The 21,665-nt window shown below is 39.0% G+C and overlaps 1 protein-coding gene across 3 annotated transcripts in view; it reads right to left on the bottom strand.

Annotated features, from left to right (window-relative positions):
• Window positions 1-8,374: 8,374 nt before the first annotated feature.
• The window catches only part of larp7 (La ribonucleoprotein 7, transcriptional regulator), a 43,208-nt gene continuing 29,917 nt past the window's right edge, over window positions 8,375-21,665 (bottom strand). For 2 of the 3 annotated variants that reach the window (XM_069926202.1, XM_069926204.1), the window contains exons 10-13: window positions 16,640-16,764; window positions 14,799-14,955; window positions 8,998-9,089; window positions 8,375-8,845 (exon numbers count right to left, since the gene is read on the bottom strand). In XM_069926202.1, the coding sequence (XP_069782303.1) occupies window positions 8,765-8,845; window positions 8,998-9,089; window positions 14,799-14,955; window positions 16,640-16,764 (455 nt within the window). In that variant the 3' untranslated portion in view covers window positions 8,375-8,764. Of the gene's footprint in view, window positions 8,846-8,997; window positions 9,090-14,798; window positions 14,970-16,639; window positions 16,765-21,665 lie in introns of all 3 variants that reach the window. The other variant, XM_069926203.1, reaches the window with a different exon arrangement.

The raw sequence follows: 21,665 nt of genomic DNA, 5'->3' as shown, positions 1-21,665 counted from the left end.
TGCAATACCGGTGAATTCCTACGTTGCACCAATTTTTTCATCCCATTTATATAGTATATGTTCAGGTATCTTCTCCCCTATTTTATCTAGTTCTAATCTAGTCCAATCTGGCTTTTCCCTTGTTTGATAAAAATCTGATAGGTATCTTAATTGTGCGGCTCTGTAATAATTCTTAAAGTTTGGTAGTTGTAAGCCTCCTTGTTTGTACCATTCTGTTAATTTATCTAGTGCTATCCTCGGTTTCCCCCCTTTCCATAAGAATTTCCTTATTATTTTCTTTAACTCCTTGAAGAATTTCTCCATCAAGTGTATTGGTAATGACTGAAATAGGTATTGTATCCTTGGGAAAACGTTCATTTTAATACAGTTTATCCTTCCTATCAGTGTTAGTGGTAATTCTTTCCAATGCTCTAAGTCATCTTGTAATTTTTTTCATTAATGGATGGTAATTTAGTTTATATAGATGGCCGAGATTTTTATTTTGTATACCTAGGTATCGCATTGCTTGTGTTTGCCATCTAAATGTCGATTCTTTCTTAAACTTTGTGAAATCTGCATTATTCATTGGCATTGCTTCACTTTTATTTGCATTGATCTTGTACCCGATACATCTCCATATTCCTTCAATTTGCTATGTAATTCTTTTATTGATATTTCTGGTTCTGTTAAGTATATTATAACGTCATCTGCAAATAGACTGATTTTATATTCCTTCCCTTTTATTTTTATCCCTCTTATTTTATTTTCTGTTCTTATCAGTTCTGCTAGTGGTTCTATAGCTAACGCGAACAGTGAGGGGGATAGTGGACTTCCCTGTCTCGTTGATCTGCTTAAGTTAAATTGTTTTGATATATATCCATTTACTGTCTCTTGTGCCAATGGCCCCTTATATAATGCTTTAATCCAATTAATATATTTCTCTGGTAGGCTGAATTTTTGTAGTACTTTGAATAAATAATTCCATTCTACTCTGTCAAAGGCCTTCTCTGCGTCTAAAGCAACTGCTACTGTTGGAATTTTATTTCCTTCTACTGCATGAATTAAGTTAATAAATTTACAGATATTGTCTGTTGTTCTTTTTTTAATAAATCCAGTTTGGTCTAGATTTATTATTTATGGTACATAGTCGGCCAATCTGTTTGCTAATAGTTTAGCTATTATCTTATAATCTGTGTTAAGTAGATATATTGGTCTATATGACGCTGGTGCAAGTGGATCTTTCCCTGTCTTTGGTATTACTGTAATTATTGCTGTTTTGCATGAATCTGGTATGTTTTGTGTTTTATCAATCTGGTTGATTACTTCCAGGAGGGGAGGAATTAATAAGTCTTTAAATGCTTTATCGGATGTCCCCCAAAGTTCCTCAACATGATTATCCAACTGCACGAAAACCGACAAGGTCGGGTCAGATACAGCAATGAGCTCTCTGAACCCTTCTCCATTAACAATGGCATGAAGCAACGCTGTGTTCTCGCACCAACCCTCTTTTCAATCTTCTTCAGCATGATGCTGAACCAAGCCATGAAAAACCCCAACAATGAAGATGCTGTTTACATCCGGTACCGCACGGATGGCAGTCTCTTCAATCTGAGGCGCCTGCAAGCTCACACCAAGACACAAGAGAAACTTATCCGTGAACTACTCTTTGCAGACGATGCCGCTTTAGTTGCCCATTCAGAGCCAGCTCTTCAGCGCTTGACGTCCTGCTTTGCGGAAACTGCCAAAATGTTTGGCCTGGAAGTCAGCCTGAAGAAAACTGAGGTCCTCCATCAGCCAGCTCCCCACCATGACTACCAGCCCCCCCACATCTCCATCGGGCACACAAAACTCAAAACGGTCAACCAGTTTACCTATCTCGGCTGCACCATTTCATCAGATGCAAGGATTGACAATGAGATAGACAACAGACTCGCCAAGGCAAATAGCGCCTTTGGAAGACTACACAAAAGAGTCTGGAAAAACAACCAACTGAAAAACCTCACAAAGATAAGCGTATACAGAGCCGGTGTCATACCCACACTCCTGTTCGGCTCCAAATCATGGGTCCTCTACCGGCATCACCTACGGCTCCTAGAACGCTTCCACCAGCGTTGTCTCCGCTCCATCCTCAACATCCATTGGAGCGCTTTCATCCCTAACGTCGAAGTACTTGAGATGGCAGAGGTCGACAGCATCGAGTCCACGCTGCTGAAGATCCAGCTGCGCTGGGTGGGTCACATCTCCAGAATGGAGGACCATCACCTTCCCAAGATCGTGTTATATGGCGAGCTCTCCACTGGCCACCGTGACAGAGGTGCACCAAAGAAAAGATACAAGGACTGCCTAAAGAAATCTCTTGGTGCCTGCCACATTGACCACCGCCAGTGGGCTGATAACGCCTCAAACCGTGCATCTTGGCACCTCACAGTTTGGCGGGCAGCAACCTCCTTTGAAGAAGACCGCAGAGCCCACCTCACTGACAAAAGGCAAAGGAAGAAAAACCCAACACCCAACCCCAACCAACCAATTTTCCCCTGCAGCCGCTGCAACCGTGTCTGTCTGTCCCGCATCGGACTTGTCAGCCACAAATGAGCCTGCAGCTGACGTGGACTTTTACCCCCTCCATAAATCTTCGTCCGCGAAGCCAAGCCAAAGTAAATGCTTTATAGAATTCTATTGGGAATCCATCCTCTCCTGGTATTTTATTGTTCGGTAGTTTTTTTTAATATCTCCTGTAATTCTTCTATTTCAAATGGTTTTATTAATTTATTTTGCTCCTCTGTTTGTAATTTCGGTAGTTCAATTTTAGTTAGAAATTCATCTATTTTGTCTTCTTTCCCTTTGTTTTCAGTTTTATATAGTTGCTCATAGAATTCCCTGAAGTTTTCATTGATCTCCATTGGATTATATGTAATTTTCCTTAATGCCAATACCATTTTTTTAGTTTGTTCTGTCTTAAGATGCCACGCTAGAATTTTGTGCGTTTTTTCTCCTAGCTCATAATATTTCTGTTTTGTCTTCATTATGATCTTCTCCACCTTATATGTTTGTAGTGTTTCATATTTTATTTTTTTATCTGCCAATTCTCTTCTTTTAGTTGTATCTTCCTTTATTGCTAATTCTTTTTCCATATTTGTTATTTCCCTTTCCAACTATTCTGTTTCCCGATTGTAGTCCTTCTTCATCTTAGTTACATAACTTATTATTTGCCCTCTGATGAACGCTTGCATTGCGTCCCATAGTATAAACTTATCTTTCACTGATTCCATATTTATTTCAAAGTACATTTTAATTTGTCGTTCAATTAATTCTCTAAAATCCTGTCTTTTAAGTAGCATGGAGTTTAATCTCCATCTATACATTCTTGGTGGGATGTCCTCTAGCTCTATTGCCAATAACAGGGGTGAGTCGTCCGATAATAGTCTAGCTTTATATTCCGTTTTCCTAACTCTCCCTTGAATGTGGGCTGATAACAGGAATAGATCTATCCTTGAGTATGTTTTATGTCTACCCGAATAATATGAATATTCCTTTTCCTTTGGGTGTTGTTTCCTCCATATATCCAAAAGTTGCATTTCTTGCATCGATTTAATTATAAATTTGGTTACTTTGTTCTTTCTGTTAGTTTTTTTTCCCAGTTTTATCCATGTTTGAGTCCAAATTAAGGTTAAAATTCCCTCCTATTAGTATGTTCCCTTGTGTATCTGCTATCTTCAAAAAGATATCTTGCATAAATTTTTGATCTTCTTCATTAAGTGAATATACATTGAGTAAATTCCAAAATTCTGAATATATCTGACATTTTATCATTACATATCTCCCTGCTGGATCTATTATTTCCTCTTTTATTTTGATTGGTACATTTTTATTGATTAATATAGCTACTCCTCTGGCTTTTGAATTATATGATGCTGCTGTTACATGTCCTATCCAATCTCTCTTTAATTTCTTGTGCTCCATTTCAGTTAAATGTGTTTCTTGTACGAATGCTATATCAATTTTTTTTTTCAGTAAATTTAACAGTTTCTTCCTTTTGATTTGGTTATGTATTCCATTAATATTTAAAGTCATATAGTTCAACATAGTCATTTCATACTTTGTTTATCTTTCCTTTCCGTTTCCTCATCACCACCTTCCCTTCTTATCCATTTCTGCTTTCTTTTTTTGAACACATTATAAGACAACATTTCTAAAACATAAAATATTTCCACTATTCTCATATCTAAAATTCCTTTAACCCCAATAATCCCTCCCCTTTCTGAGTTACCCTTTGTCCCTTGTCGGGCAACCACATCTCCCCTCTCCATTTGGATTTGCGAATCCGCTCGCAAGCGTCAACTGATTTCGCAGTGACTGTTATTCTTCCCCACCCAGCCCCCCCAGAAAAGATTTTAATCTTCATATATAACAAAGGTCACTCTCTTAATTCCCTCCTTACTTCCTTTCTTCCCTTTCTTTCCCTTCTTAGTTCTTACTTATACTCTATTTTTTATATATATATATATATATATCTATATATATATACATATATATAGTTTGTTGTCATTTTTGTTCTTGTTACATCTCTTAATCTCTCTGTCTGTTTTGTAGTTGTTCTGCAAATTTTTGTGCTTCTTCCGGATCCGAGAATAGTTTCCTTTGCTGCCCCTGGATAACTATTTTAAGTACCACTGGGTATTTTAACATGAATTTATAACCTTTTTTCCATAGGGTCGTTTTTGCTGCATTGAACTCCTTCCTCTTCTTCAGGAGTTCAAAACTTATATCTAGATAGAAATTTTTTTTTTGACCCTTGTATTCCAGTGGTTTTTTGGAAGACTTTATTCATTTTAATGCAATTTACCCCTCCTATCAGTGTTAGTGGTAAATCTCCAATGTTCTAAGACATCTTGTAATTTATTCATTAATGGCTGATAATTTAATTTGTATAGATGGCCTAGATTATTATCTAGTCTAATTCCGAGGTATTGGATTGCTTGTGTTTGCCATTTAAATGGTGATTCATTCTTAAACTTTGTGAAATCCGCATTATTCATTGGGATCGCTTCATTTTTATTTGCATTGATCTTGTACCCTGATATTTTGCCATATTCCTTCAATTTCTTATGTAATTCTTTTATTGATAATTCTAGTTCTGTTAAGCATACTATGATGTCATCTGCAAATAGACTGATTTTATATTCCTTCTCTTTTATTTTTATCCCTTTTATTTTATTTTCTGTTCTTAACAGTTCTGCCAAGGGTTCTATTGCTAAAGTGAACAGTGAGGGAGATAGTGGACATCCCTGCCTCGTTGACCTGCTTAATTTAAATTGGTTCGATATATATCCATTTACTGTCACCTTCGCCAATGGCCCCTTATATAATGCTTTAAACCAATTAGTATATTTCTCTGGTCAGTTGAACCTCTGCACTACTTTGAATAAATAATTCCATTCTACTCTGTCAAAGGCTTTCTCTGCGTCTAAAGCAACTGTTGGTGTCTTATTTCCTTGTACTGCATGGGTTAAGTTAATGAACTTACAGATATTGTCCGTTGTTTGTCTTTTCTTAATAAATCCAGTTTGATCTTGTTTTACTATTTTTGGTACACAGTGGGCCAATTTGTTTGCTAATAGTTTTGCTATTATCTTATAATCTGAGTTAAGTAGAGATATTGGTCTATACGATGCTGGTGTTAGTGGATCTTTCCCCATCTTTGGTATCACTGTAATTATTGCTGTTTTGCATGAATCTGGCATGTTTTGTGTTTCTTCAGTCTGGTTCATTACTTACAGGAGAGGAGGAATTAATAAGTCTTAAAATGTTTTATAGAATTCTATTGGGAGTCCGTCCTCTCGCGGCATTTTATTGTTTGGTAGCTTTTTTAATATATCCCGTATTTGCTCTATTTCAAATAGTTTTATCAATTTGTTTTGTTCCTCTTATTGCAATTTTGGTAGTTCAATTTTAGCTAGAAGCTCATCTATTTTGTCTTCTTTCCCTTTGTTCTCAGTTCGATATAATTACTCGTAGAATTCCTTGAAGTTTTCATTGATCTCTGTTGGGTTATATGTAATTTGTCTCTCCTTTTTCCTTGATGCCAATACAATTCTTTTAGCTTGTTCTGTTTTAAGCTGCCAAGCTGGTATTTTGTGCGTTTTTTCCTCCTAGCTCATAATACTTCTGCTTTGTCCTCATTATGTTCTTCTCCACCTTATACGTTTGTAGTGTTTCGTTTTTTTTTGTCCGCCAGTTCTCTTCTTTTTGTTGTATCTTCCCTTGTTGCTAGTTCTTTTTCTGTACTTACTATTTCCCTTTTCAGCTGTCCTATTTCCCGATTGTACTCCTTCTTCATCTTAGTTACATAACTTATTATCTGCCCTCTGATGAAGGCTTTCATTGCATCCCATAATATAAATTTATCTTTCACTGATTCCGTATTTATTTCGAAGTACATTTTAATTTGGTGCTCAATGAATTCTCTAAAATCCTGTCTTTTAAGTAGCATGGAGTTTAATCTCCATCTATATGTTCTCGGTGGGATGTCCTCCAGCTCTATTGCTAATAACAGGGGTGAGTGATCTGATAACAATCTAGCTTTATATTCCGTTTTCCTAACTCTCCCTTGGATATGGGCTGACAACAGGAACAGGTCAATCCTTGAGTATGTTTTATGTCTATTGAAATAATATGAGTATTCCTTCTACTTTGGGTGTTGTCTCCTCCATATATCCAAAAGTTGCATTTTCTGAATTGATTTAACCATAAATTTGGCTGCTTTGTTCTTTCTCCTAGTCTTTTGTCCAGATTTATCCATCTTTGAGTCCAAATTAAGATTAAAGTCCCCTCCTATCAATATATTCCCCTGTATATCTACAATCTTCAAAAAGATATCTTGCATAAACTTTTGATCTGACTGCATGATTGTGGAGATCTCATTTGGAGGGCCCCAGGCATGCAATGAAAATTGGTCAGAGTGAATTGCAAAGGTGCACCAGAAATTGGGTCTGTGGGCATGGTGCACCCTCTAAGTAAAAGGGAAATAGCACAGGTCAAGCAGGTATTGCTAGGTGACCTGGAAGGGGCTTGGAGTCTGGGTACAGATGTCTGATATACTGTGCTCACTGTAAAAAAAACCAGTTGATTTTGTTTAAAATGTTTAGTTTTTTTTAATGGCTTGAAACTGGTAATTTTGAGTATACATTTTCAAAAATGTTCCAAATGGCGAGCACTGCCCCCCCAACACCCTGCAAGGGGTGCTGGGCCCCCTTGACCCCCACTGTATGCCTCACACAAGCACTCAGCTCTTTTTCTCTTTTTTTATTTCATTGACATAGCTGATTTTAGGAAGCTATTTTGTTGTTGGAAGCGTAAAAATCACCCCCTTTTATATTGAGTACAGCAGCCTACAAAGTGTTTGTCTAAGTCAGTGGTTTTCAAACTTTGTCTTTCCACTCACATACCACTTTAAGCAATCCCTTACTAACAGAGCACCTCTGGCATAGGGATTACTTAAGGTGGTATGTGAGTAGAAAGACAAAGTTTGAAAACCACTGACTTTGACAAACATTTTGTAGGCTGCTGAACTCAATATAAAAGGGGGTGATTTTTACAGTGTCCAACAACAAAATTGGCTAGTTATGTCCTTCTCGATTTAAGGTTGGAACCAAATGCCAGGTTTACAGGTTACCCAAATTCAATTTCTTCAACAATTTATTAATTGTTAAAAAAAGTTAAAAAAAATAAAAATAAAAATTATTAATTGTTCCTTTTCTCCCATTGCGCAAAAGGAGTACAAATTTGGGAGTGAAAAATAATAATAGAATAAGTTTAGAAATTCTATTTTACAAAAGTGAAAAGTGCTCATTTAATATAATTGAAAATATGTGGAATATTAAAATGCTCCTGATAGTATTGGGGATTGAGGGGGCTTAAGAGGATGTTACGCTGAGCCAATGAGAGTACCAAAATTAAATCATTTATTCCCCTCTCTCCCTCCAACAGGTGCAACTTGTATGCTTCCATCCAGCTCTACAAATCTTCAGTTCCCCCAATCATCCAGCCATTTTTAACATGGGAGACTTGAGTGAATATTGGCGAGCTTTCAGCCACAAAGGGCAATCTCTCTGGACCCTGCAATCATACATCTGCTGTTGTACACCTCCAAATAAGCTAGATATTGCAAAAGAGGAGTGGGCTCAAGTCAATTCAGTTAACGTACGTTAAGTTCGAAGCTTGAATTCCTAATTATCTTACAGAATACACTGAGTAATTAAATTAAAAAGAAAACCAATCTTTGTTTTTGCTATGAGGTTCAATTATTCCTCTATTCAAGAAACACTTATCAATATCGTATCGATCTTTTCATACTCCACTCCCAAATCTGCAAATATTTCCTGACAAAACACAAACAATAGTTTTATTTTTTATTTAAAAAGTGAAAAAAAAACTGCTATATGTTTACTCTTGCACCTTGTTCCACAGAAAAAAAAATCACATTTGGAACTAATGGAATCACACATCTAAAACTTTTTCTAATCTCCTGTGCTAATCTAATTTAACAACTTAAATACCAGAAAAATGTTATGGAATAAGATTTGTAGTTTTTAAATTGTCATACAATAGCAATAATGAAAATACTGCAGATCCAAATTTACACAATCTAGTGAAAGTCAAACATATCACTACATTTCTTAAAAGTATAACTGTGAACATCTTTCTGGTTATTGTCAACAGTATAAAACTGATTAAAAAATTTCAAAGTAGAAAAAGTCCTTTCAAACAAGACATTTTGGCACCACACTCAGTCTTGGTCAGAGAAGCGTATGTGCTTGCCAGCTTTGTGTGTCTTGGCCACGATGATTTTTTCTGCCTTGACAATCAACTGTAATAAAAAAATTAAGAACTTATTCACATTTCTTGGGTTGTTGCATTAGAAAGGTAAAGTGATTGGAAATAAAATTCTAAGTTCACAAAACTGCCACAATTTCTTTTTAAATGTACTCAACATGGTCATAGGACATTCATGTAAAGTACCTTTTCAGTGCCCCGTCTTTTGTCCCGTGGTCGGTTTAATTTTGCTTGCCGATCCACTAGAACCTTCTGCCAATAACGCTGTTCACCGTCTCCTTTTGATAGAAAGAAAGAAAATGTTTTAGAATCCAGTTATGAAGAAGGGTCAATAATGTAGAATTTTGAAGTAGAGATGGTTCTGATGTACAAAGCATTTCCCGTGTACATTAAATCTGAGAAATTTATGGCACAAAAAGAAATTATTTGGGTCACTGTGGCCAACAAAAATTGAGGGTTTTTTTTCGGGGGGGGGGGTGGTTCTTGCTCATACAGGGTCTCAATTTGTCACTTTGCAGCTTTAGAGGTCCTCAAGTGTTAATTGAAGCTTTAATGATAACGTTTATTATCATTTACATTGCTCAACGTAAATATGCACTAAAATTCTTGCTTGCTGCAGCTGAATAGATACTTCATTAAAATAATCTACAATAGTTTACACTAATTAAATTTTAAAAAGAGAAAATATTTAAAAAAAGATAATAATTAGTTACTGTAAAGGAAGAACAAAATGTGACATTTCATAGTGTAAAATTTAAGACAAGCCAAGGAGAATTAAAAGGACCTTTTTACCTTGGCAGAGAATGGTGAATGCAGTTCATGATTAGTGCAGTAAGGGGTGGTTTAAGTGCCTGTTGGAAAAAAAAAACTGTTCTTGAATCTAGAGACACTGAACTTTAGGTTTCTGAACCTTCTACCTAAGGTAGCAACAAAAAGAGATTGTGACCAAGGTGATGGTGGTTCTTCAAGACATTGGCTGCCTTCTTGAGCAGTGCCCCTCATAGATATTTTCAATGATTTTAGATTTATTGCCAGAGTACATACAACACATACAACTCTGAGATTCCTTTTTCCTGAGGGTGTGGAAGAATTACTACTAATTGGTAGTGCAAAAAATAACTGCACCCAACGTGAACATGCAAACAATTAAAAGAACTTTAAACAGATAACAAATGCAAACAAACTGACTGTGCAACACAGGGAAAGCCAAGAAAATTTATAAAGTGCACAAGTAATAGACCTTAAATTAGTCCCAGATGGAGTTTGTTGTTAAAGACTCTGATGGTAGAGGGATAACAGCTGTTCCTGAACCTGTTGGCGTGAGTCTTGTGGCACCTGCACCTCTTTCCTGATGATAGCAGCGAGAACAGATTGTGTGCTGGGTGGTGAGGGTCTTTAATGGTTGCTGCAGCTCTCCGATGCCGGCGTTCCCTGTAGATGTACTCAATTGTGGGGTCAGTTTTACATTCAGGGGTGTAGGTGTGCCCATAAGCAGAAAGAGATGCAGCCGGTCACTGTACTTTCCACTATGTATCAGAAGAAATTTGCCAGGCTTTCTGATGTCATACCAAACCTTTGCAAACTCCTGAGGAAGTAGAGCTGCTGATGTGTTTTCTTTATGATGCCATTGGTGTGTTGGGTCCAGGAAAGATCTTCCAAGATAGTGACTTCCAAGAACCTAAATGTCGTCACCCTCTCCACCTCTGATCCCCCCAGTGATCACTGGATTGTATACCTCTGGCTTTCCTTTCCTGAAGGCAACAATTAACTCCTTAGTTTTGGTGTCATCGAGTGCAAGGTTGTTATTCGTGGACCATTCAGCCATCCTGTATGCAGAGTCGTCCCCATCCTTTATGCAACCCAATGGTATCATTGGCATATTAGTAGATGATGTTATTGGCACACCAAACTACACAGACATGGGCGTAAAGTGAGTAGAGCAGGACGCAAAGAACACAGCCCTTTGGTGCTTCGGTACTGATGGAGATTGTGGAGAAGTTCTTACCTATCTTCACTGATTGCGGACTGGAGATGTGGAAATCCATGATCTAATTATGCAGTAGCGTGTTAACTCCAAAGTCTTGGAGTTTGCTGATCATTTCTGAGGGGATGATGGTGTTAAATGCTGAACCACAGTCGATAAGGAGCAACCTAATGTATGCATCTTTGCTGTCTAGATGTTCCAGGGCTTCGTGTAGGGCCAGTGAGATGACATCCACCGTAGACCTGTTGATGCAATAGGTGAACTGGAATGGATCCACGTCACCACTCAGACAGGAGCCGAACTGCTTCATCACCAGCCTTGCAAACCACTTCATCACTATTGATGTAAGTGTTACTGGTCGATAATTGTTAAAGCAGGTTACTACACTCTTCTTGGGCACTTGTATGATTGACACTTTTTTTAAAATTTTTTTTTTTCACACCATAAACCACATTAACCATGATACATACTTTTTCCTTTTCAAATATATAAAGTGATTGACACCTTTTTGAAACAGGTGAGCACCACGACCTGCTGGAGTAAGATATTGAAGATATCCGTGAATACGTCTGTAAGTTGATCAGCACAGACCTTTTGTACTCAGCCAGGAACTCCTCGGATTCACTCTCCAGAAGATAGCACACACGTCATCCTCAGATACGGCGGACAGGGAGGGTTCATCAGGGCATGTGGGGGTGCAGAGGGTTGGTTCTTTGCTGTTACTATTGTTAAATCAGATGTAGAAGGCATGGAGTTCCTCTGAGAGGAGCTTTGCCACCAGCTACTTTACCAGATTTCTGTTTGCAACATTTAGGCCCTGCCACAGCTGTCGGGTGTCCCTTGTTGTATCCATTTTCATCTGGAATCTTGACCTGGCCTGGGAAACAGCCTTCTGCAGGTCATACCTGCTCCTGCTGTACTGATCTGGATCTCCAGATTTAAATGCCTGCGAAGTGGCTCTCAGCAGATTCCAGATTCCATTGTTCATCCAGGGCTTCTCGTTGGGGAAAACTGAATGATTTGATGGGGACACGGTCATCCACAGCTGTTTTGATAAAGTGTGTGACAGCCTTGATATATTCATTCTGGTTGTCAATTGATGGACAGTTGGAGCTTGTGATGGGCCTGGTAGGTCTGTTGCCTTCTGATGCCTCTGCATTCTTGGGAATGAATTCAAATTACCAAACCACACCACAAAGCAACCAGTAGGTAGACTTTCCACAGTGCAGATGTTTGAGAGAGCACTGTATTTGTCGATATGCCAAATCTCCTCAGACTTCTAAAGTTGAGAAGTTAATGTGTCTTCTTCATGGGCGCCACGATGTGTTGGCTCCAGAAAAGATCTTCTGATATTTGAAGGATATTTGAAGTGTGAGTATTTATTTTTAGGTAGAGAATTTCCTCAACTCTTCTCTAATCTTCCTGTATTTAATTCAAATCTGTTTTACCTCTGTCAAGGTAAAAAGTTTCTTCTTGTTCTCCTTGGCTTGTCTTAAATGTTACATATTCTAATCAGACTTTCATAACAATTGTTTAACACTAACAACCTTTATAAATCTCCCTGCAACTTCTACAATGCTGTCATGCCCTCTCTGGCCAGAGGTGAATAAAACCAAACATTGTTCATTTTTCCTATGAGATAGGTCTAAGCCACAAACAAGGTGTTTGTTTACTCAAAGTCCACACTCATCATGGTATTGCTACACACAAAGCTATCCAACAGGAAGGCGTGGTGTTGGGATCATTTTCCCACCTCTCCCATCCCTTATTCTAAAGATCTCAGGACTCAAAAAACTCAATTTGTTTTGAACTTCCAGGCCATTCACTGTATAACTTGGGGACAGTGCTGGTGAACTCTATGAAGTCCTGTCTTCTGGGCATCATAGTTTTACAGCATGGAGACAGGCCCTTCAGCCCAACGTGTCCATCCTAGCTAGTCCCATTTACCTGTATTCAGCCAGTATCACTTTAGTGGTAGGAGGGGGCAGGAGTGTTTGCATTCTGAAAGCAAGTCCCCACTGACAACTCCTGCTGCCCCGACTTGGAGGGAGAGGGGTGAGTGGGAAGATGGGTTGCGGGCATATAGCATCATCAGCCCGCCCCTAAACAGCCACTTAGCATGGCTGTACATTCAAATTGATCAGCAGAGGGATGCGTTGCAGAGATTCTCTCTCTCGGAGAGGGGTTGAAACTGCCTCCGCACATTCAGAAATATGCGTTTTTGCAGAGTTTCTCCATCGTTACATCTCAACTTTTGGGCTAACTGAAATGGCCCAGTAGCTTTATTAATCAGAAAACACAGGCATCCTTCTACATGCTGCTGGCTCAAGTCCAAACAGGTATGAGGGAGGAGACTAAGGCTCTCAGCCTTTATTAGGGGATCTTATGGGGAGGGGCTACAGGTACAGACAGCGGGCCAGTCTGCCCAGCCCAGTGAAGATATGCCCGCAGTACTGTGTTCCACCACATTCCCATGATAGCCTCTTCGAAATATTTAAGATTTTTAAACTTGGACCATCTGAGAAAAAAAATGGATTGATCAGTATTGCACCTCATTATATACAGCTATGAGCTTATTCCATTAGGTGTCACTGAATTGAGTACCTGTACTGGAAAAGCTCGCATACTTGTGGTGCACATGATTGGTCTAAATTAAGCTAATTCAGCATATACTGGGGATGGCAGCTGCCCAAGCCTTCATTTGTATGCCCTATTGCAGTTTAACTTGATCCGTCTACACCATTCTCTAATGCAAGCCGGGTACTTTGTCAAATGTTCATTTTGATTTCTAATCTAATTCTGGAAAAACACTTCAACCCACCCAATTCATAACAAAGAGAAACAGAAACAACGTGGATGATGGAGGAATTTAGAGGGTCAAACAGCATCCGTGGGTAGAAATGGTCAGCAAACATTTCAGGCTGAGACCTTTTATTGAGGCAAGAGCAGCACAATTAGCACGATACTATCACAGCGCTCGTGACCTGGGTTCGAAATTAGTGTTGTAAGGAGTTTGTAAGTTCTCTTCGTATCTGTGTGGATTTCCTCTGCTGCTCCAGTTTTCTCCCACCTTTCAAAATGTAATTGAGTGGCAAGGGTTTAAATGGGCAAAATTGGCTTCGACTGTGCTCTAAAATTTAAAATGAAAATGTCTGGATTATGGGTGATCATTTCTACTCATGTGTGCTGCATTTCTATTCATGTGTGGTGCCTACAGCGGCTCACTGCTCATAAAATGATTTTGCTTCTAAAGGGGACACAAAAAAAATGTCAAAGATGATCCTTGACTTCAGTGCATTGATGATGGAGATTAATTCTACGGGTTTGGATCAAGCCAATATTTATACTTCAGGGACATTAATAACTTGCAAGAAAACATTGTCCCAGATGAGAGACTAGAGTTAACATTGCAAACCACTTAGTTAAACTTAAATAGGATTCAACTGAAGCTTTGAAAATTTTATTTTCTGGTTGCAGTGGCCCACGAAATTAGCCTCATAAGGATAATAAAAACACAAAAATGCTGGAGGAACTCAGAAGGTCTCATACCGTCCATGGGAAGTAAAGATATTTTACCAACATTTCAGGCCTGAGGCCTTCTTCTCCAGCATTTTTTGTGCTTTTACTACAAAGCAGAAATTTGAGTTTCACAGCTTCACAAGGATAAATAAAATTAAAAATAAATAGGTAACTTCACCCAGTTAAAGTGGAACAGTTTCTAGTTCCCATGTCTTTGAGAGAGAAAATAAAAGGATGTTAATTCACTTACTTTAATACTATATGTCCCTTTGGACATTGAGAGAGATACACAGCTTCCACTCACCATTTCCCTACATTTGGCTAACAATGAACAACTTAACTCTGCTGCTCCCCTCAATCCATGCGCTTTTCTACTACCAATTCACAACTTCATATTTAAAGCTTCAAAAGAATCCAACAATAATTTTCTTGCATTGTTTAAATTTAAACATGTAAATAATTTTTTTTTATTTATGAAGCCGACCTGAAAGAATTTCGAGTTTCCAGTTGTACTTGGTCTGAAGTTCTTGATGTACTTTCATTACAGCTTTGGCATCTTCGGGAGTTTTAAACCGCACATGTCCCTCAGTATCTCCATCAAGCAGGTCCACGTATAAAACTTCAGACTCCATCAAAACATCCTTCATGTGAAAAACTGTATATTAGGACAAAGCAGTCAAAATATTTTCCAAAGCCCAACATTAATTTTGACCTGAACTACTACAGTGGCATTATTTTTTTCAGCCACTTAAATTGCTCCTTTCAGTTTTATTCCTCTTATTTCTTAAAAAAAAACTTACCAAATACTTGTGTTTAATTTCAGAGCTAATGCTACCCTAATATCTGGTGGCTGTCTGAGAGTAACAAAGCCCCAATCTTGTTCATGATGGTTATAATACATGATGGTGCTTTTCAAATATCAAACTTACAGTGGGTTCTCCAGTTGAATAAAATGCCGTAACTCAGGTAGCAGTAATACACAATAACTGTCAGAACAGTGGAATGAGATCAACATTGAAACAATAAACAATAGCTTGCTGTATTACCACCCATTGTTGTCTTTACAAAATTGACTGTCAATGCATAAAGCAGGGATGGAATCTCAATACCAAATCAAATATTTAGCAATTTAGGTAGAAATCAAGGAGACATATAGCACAGAAACAATCTTTCAGCCCACCAAGTCTGTGCCAACCACCAAGCCCCCACTTACACCTAATCTCAGTTTATTCTCCCTACATTGCCATCAGTTCTTCCAACATTCTACTATTCACTGACACACTTTAGGCAATTTACAATGATTGATTAACCAACTCAAATGTCTCCAAGAAAAACCAAGTGGTCAGAGGGATAACATATGGGGAGCAGCATAGGTCACTGCAGCTATAAATAGCTATGTGCCACTGTACTACTGCCAGTGTGGAGTGAAATCATAAATTTGGAGTAACTGAGAAGTATAGGAAAGAAAACAAAATTAATATTTCAGGTCAAAAACCTTTCATCTGACTCACTCTGTGAGTTCAACTTTCTCGCAACTTACACATTTTTAGGGGAAATTTTATTTCAGGGCAAGAGCTGGAACGCAAAATCTTTTAGATTTCTCATTGAAACTTACAAACTTACAAATTTGGGTCGACAAGGTCAATGCAGGGTTCCTTTGGCTGGGAAGTCGAGAGCCATGGGTTACAATCCCAGAAAAAGGGACAGGCCATGTAGCCTGAGATATGGGGAGAAGACACCTTTACTATTCCAGATCACCCTGGAGGTTTAGTAACTGAATTCATTCAAAACAGAGACTGATAGCTATCTGGATATTAAGCAATCATGGGTTTGGGGATAGTGGAGGAAAAATAGCATTGAAGAAGAAAATGAGACTTCATATTGATGAATGATAGAATTAAGCTCAGTGAGCTAAATCGAAGACGTGCAACTAAATCTTATATTTATCTTTGAATAAATTTGCTTCATTTGTCTTTTATGGATAGAAGAATGAACATAGCTTTTCGACAGTTGAGCTAATTGGGTAAAATTTAAAAATTGAATAATTAATTTTATAAAAGCATCAGCACAAGGAGTAGATTGCATTCAGAATTTCTGTAAGGAAGAGTACAAGCGCACTTGATTGAAAGCCGAATGGAGTCCTTGCTTGCATTGATTAAAAAATAATGTTGTGAACGCCATTCTGTGAAAATTTATTTTTGTTTAGCAGAAGTGGTTGTAAGACCAAGAAAGCCACAACAGAAACAACATCTATGAATGCTGCAGGGCAAAAGGCAATCCCAAGAATTGGATCAAAGAAAATCTACCTCCAGGGCACAAGTATACCTTGATCTGTTTCCTGCCCAGCAGGGGCTCAGTACTGGTGATCTTCACAATGACTCCACTCACAAACTGTGGCCCCAGGGTGTTAACCTTCACAGAGGGTTGGGTTCCTCCTGCGTTAACCTTTGCTTTAGTAGAAAAGAACAATGTGGCCTTCATCAATAGCTTTGAAATTCAAGATACAAACAACTAACACATTCAAAGAAATCTAAATTCCACCCCCTCCTTAACATCCCAAGCACAATTTCAAAACCTTTTGTTTTGTAAAGCTATTTGCATGCTAATTTACTAAACTCTTCCAGTTGATTAGACTCAGATAATGCAAATTCTGCAAACTGAAGATTACCCTTAAATGTTTCCCAAATTCCTGAAGAATTTTTCAAGTGAACAACAGAGCCATGTTACCCAGGTTTGATCCTGGACAATGCTAAGATAGTTGACCTCCTGGCTGCTGCCTGCATTGTGGGTGAATGAATGTGCCTGCTTGTATACTTTCCCCCTCAAAAAAAATACTCTATTCACACTAAATAACTTACAAGAAAAATGTTCAAATTCTCTTTGCACACTTAGCAACATGTACATACATTCGCATCATTGTATTGTAACATACTCTCTATTTTCATTATTGCCATAATTGTGGCACCTTGTCATTACTCCCCCTGTTGTTTGAGGGGCTTCCCCTTGGTCTCAGCCTCTCAATGCCCAGTAATGGAAGGACTCTGAACAGCATTCCTTGCATTGGCTGTGCCAAGCCTCAGTGTGTTCCTCAGCATGTACTCCTCCAGACTGGAATGTGCAGTATTCCTTCAACGACATCTTCATATGCTGAACCCCAACAATTTTGGGCAGACCAGCACTGAAATGATGGTCTTCCAGCAATCTGGATGTCTGTCTCTGTATGTATTCCTGGGAATACATCCATATATCTGTCTCAATGCTGCTAGTGATGAACCATGACAACCCTTCCAATCTTCTCACATTCTCTGATCAAATCTGCAATTCTGCAAAGAGGTGGGCAACTGTCTTCACTTCATCGCAGTCATCATTGTGTTGAGAGAGATATTCCTATTGTACAGGGAGTATCTGACTAGGAGGACCTGACCAGGAGGACTTCCTCTCACTGCCAGCCAGGTCAAGTCTTGGTGCTTATTCTTGAGCATTGGCATGGAGGCATTCCGATGACTTCGGCAGTTTCCTCAGGGAACAAACCCACAGTATCCATCGAGCCCTTGTCTCTCAGTGTCTGCAGGACATTTCGTGCTGACAATTGCCTGATGGCCTTATGTTCAAAGGTGTTTGTCTGGAAATTTTTTTCCATAAAGGACTGGTGGTGTGGCAAAGTCCAGTTGACTAGAACATAGCCTTCGTACTTTGGCTCCACGTTCAAACTGATGGACCCACAGATGAAGGTGGTCATCAATATGAAGGATGTAAACAAAGAGATGCTGTGGTGCATACCGTGGCAGGTAGTATCCATGGATTAAAATGGTGTCAATTTTCTTGGTTGGGACCCTATAATTTGTTGTCAATCTTATATAAATTATACAAGTTAAAACTTGTTTGTTTTTTACCTCTTCATATCTATGGCCAGAGGACCTGCTCACAAACAAAATACTGAGATATTTCTGCTTGGTACAGTCATCCTGAGCATGGCATGAAGATATATTCCACCTTCTTAAAAATGGGGTCCCACCATTTGGAGGGGTTTCCTCTGCAAACCTAATTATAGCAAATATTAAGATTAACACATGATGGTGTGTGTTGAAATATCAGCTTTAGTTAACATAGCACCAAGCAAATAACCTCCTATTGTGCACAACTGAATAGCACACCCAACAACAACAACAAAAAATCACACCTTGATAAAAGAATGCAAATGACACTGATCATGTTTGGCTGGACTTAAGATAATTTCAACAAAAGATAACCTTATTTAAGTTAACTTAATTTAACAGGAAATTTAAAAGTGGTTAATTATGTCTAAGTTTGCAGAAGATCCTTTCCTTTGTTATTTGAAAAATGGTATTTAAGTGAATGTTTGATTAATTTACTGGGATTTTGCTTTTAAAACCGGTGAGATTGTAAAGGAGGATGGGCAGCAATTGAGGTGCAAGACAAATGCGGAGTTTAAAAATTTTCTTTAAGATAAGCAATTAACACTGAAATCTCAGGAAAAAAAAGCAAACAGGCTAAAAACAGTAAATTGTGGATTTTTTCTAAATAATATTAGTAATGCTCAAACAGAGAATGTAAAGATTTTACTGTGTTTCCTTCTATGAATAGTAAGTGAACGCTTCTGGCTTCTTGTTAATCATATATTTCCTAAAAAAAATAAATCTAGCTTTACATTGAGGGGGAACTTCTTTACTCAGAGAGTGGTAGCCGTGCGGAATGAGCTTCCGGGAGAAATAGTGGCGGCGGAGTCCATTGTATTATTTAAGAAAAGGTTGGACAGGTATATGGATGAGAAGATGGAGGGTTATGGGCATTGTGCAGGGAGGTGGGACTGGAGAGGGGTGTTTGGTTCGGTGCGGACTAGAAGGGCCTAATGGCCTGTTTCCGTGCTGTAATTGTTATGTTATGTTACGTTAAAAAAAATTAAAGCTCATTACCTGAATAAGTTTGCTTCTTTCTGAGTAAATGTATAAAGATTTAATGTTCCCAGATCTCTCATGTACTCAGACTCTTGAACTACAAATGTGAAAGACCAACTGATGATGTTTTAAGCCCAGAGGCTTCAGGAAGTTATTCAGAATGGGCATCATAATGGAGCCAAAGTTTGCCCTCTCCTTAAATTGCAACCCAAGGAAAATTGCACTATGCATGTCTAAAATTGATCAAAAGCCAGTATACACTTTTGTTACCCAGCACCAAATGCAGCACTTCCATTTCTCACGATAGAACATTAGTTTAAAATAAAGTCTTGCAATAAAAGGGCATGCTTTAAGGATCTTTCATAGGTCTAATGGCTAAGAAGTACTCTTTTTGAATTTAGTCACTGTTGTAATTTCACCAACTTCAACACAACCACCTTCCATAAACAATAATGCTATAATGATCAGAGCATCCATTTTATGGACACAAGAAGAGATAGACATCCAGTGGCTGCCATATATTTCTTGTATAACAAGAGAAACAGCAAAGTTATAGCTGGTCTTGCTAAAGCGCAATAGTACAAATGAGTGTGAGCCTCACAGAAGTATCACCATATCCTCAGCTTCAAAATTGCTCACAAAAATCCAGATACCAACAAGGATATAAAGATGTAAATTTCATCAAAATAATTCAATGCTAAATATGCTGAAGTTTGCTATTTCAAATATGTGTTCTCAGCAGTGGAGAAAATTATAAAATTGTAGCAGCACACACAGGAGACAAGGACCGGCCTGCAAAATGGCCAACTCCGCGGACCTGGGGGTGACACTGGCCACTGTCCCAGGTGACCTCTGCACAGCAGGAAGATGGGGAACTCTGGTAGGAACGTTGGCCAATCCCAGGCTGGTGCTGCAATGATGCGGGCCACTGACGTCAGCACCTGGGGCCCACATAAGCGTGATAAACCAGTCCCATTTTCCAAGAATTGTGTCGTGTCGTTCTAATCTCAATGCTTGTGTAGTGTTTACACTACAAAATCACTAATCCAGTTAACATCTCTGGCAGAGACTGGAGAGATAGCAGCACCTACTTCACATTTCTAAATTAGATCAGATTATGAAACACTAAAGTTAAATTGTTCAGGTCTGTGCACTTTTTGGTAAAAATTTAAACAGTTTTAAAAAAAGCAAATAATTTTTTTTCAATTTTAAATTTAGACATACAGTACGGTTAACGGTCCTTTCAGTCCACAAGTCAAAACTGCCCAATTGCACCCAATTGATCTACACACCTGGTACATTTTGAACAGTGGGAAGAAACCAGAGCCCCTGGGAAAACCCGCGCTGACAGGGAAGAATGTACAAACTCCTTACAGACAGCGCAGGATTTGAACCTTAGTCCTAATTGCTGGCGCTGTTACCACGTTGCGCTAACTGCTACTTCTTTGTAGACTGGATTTGAAAAGAGTAGGTGGAGAAAAGACCCTGTCAGGTTCATTCCCAGCAGCAGCATAACAGAAAACTGATTTGGGGGGAAGTACGCAGAGACAAGCATCCGGTGCTGCTGGAAGATCATCAACCTAGTAAAAGATGCTTTTGAGTGAGATGTTTAGGAGTAGGAATTTTTAAACTGGCCTGTAAAATGGGGTTGGGTCCCTGCCCTACCTCAGAGGTAGTTGAGAATCCATTAAATCTTACCTAAGTCGCATCTTCCCATGGCTTGAAAGCAAAAATGGCTGACCTAGTTACTCCTGTGAAGTCAGCACTTGCGTCACAGGGAATCCCCAGCAGAAAGGGAGAGAGGGGATCGCTGTTGGGGCAGAGGGGTCCTTACGGTCCGTAGGGCCGGAATGCTGCATTCGGTGGGACAGGGATGCCACAATCAGTGGGCTGTGGGGGCAGAGGGGTCGGCTGCCGTGGGGTGTGGGGGAGCGTGATTGACGGTGGGTCGGAGACTGACAGCTGGTGGGGAAGACTAGATTGTGTGACGTGTCACTTACTGTGTCATCGCGTGGGCAGGATCCCCCTTAAATCGCCAGGTTGGCAATATACTGGGTCTATCCCTCCTCAGCTTAAAAGGTTCTGGAGGCAACTTTGCCCCATTAATTACACCTGGGCCCCAGGAGCAGTACCCGGGTGCTGCAGCTTAAAAGGACCTAGTGAATGCTGCTGACTGGCAAATTCCATGCTGCAGGAGGAACATACTGAGGCTTAGTGCAGTCAATGCAAGAGCTCTGTAGGCAAGGGCCATAGTTAGGATACTTCCACTATCAGACTTTGAAGGGCTAAGTTTGGTGGGGAAGGACCTCATACAATAGAAGAGGCAATAATCCTTTTGGGGTTAGATTAGCAGCAATGGCTAACGCTATAATCTTGCACAGTTTTTATTTTATTGTATATCTAGGTTATAGGGAGAACTTGAAAATGCTACACAG

Source organism: Narcine bancroftii, chromosome 3, assembly GCF_036971445.1.
Source record: "Narcine bancroftii isolate sNarBan1 chromosome 3, sNarBan1.hap1, whole genome shotgun sequence".
Classification (NCBI taxonomy): Eukaryota; Metazoa; Chordata; class Chondrichthyes; order Torpediniformes; family Narcinidae; genus Narcine; species Narcine bancroftii.
The sequence above is the reverse complement of the archived record's forward strand: the minus strand, read 5'-3'. Positions and strand labels throughout refer to the sequence as shown.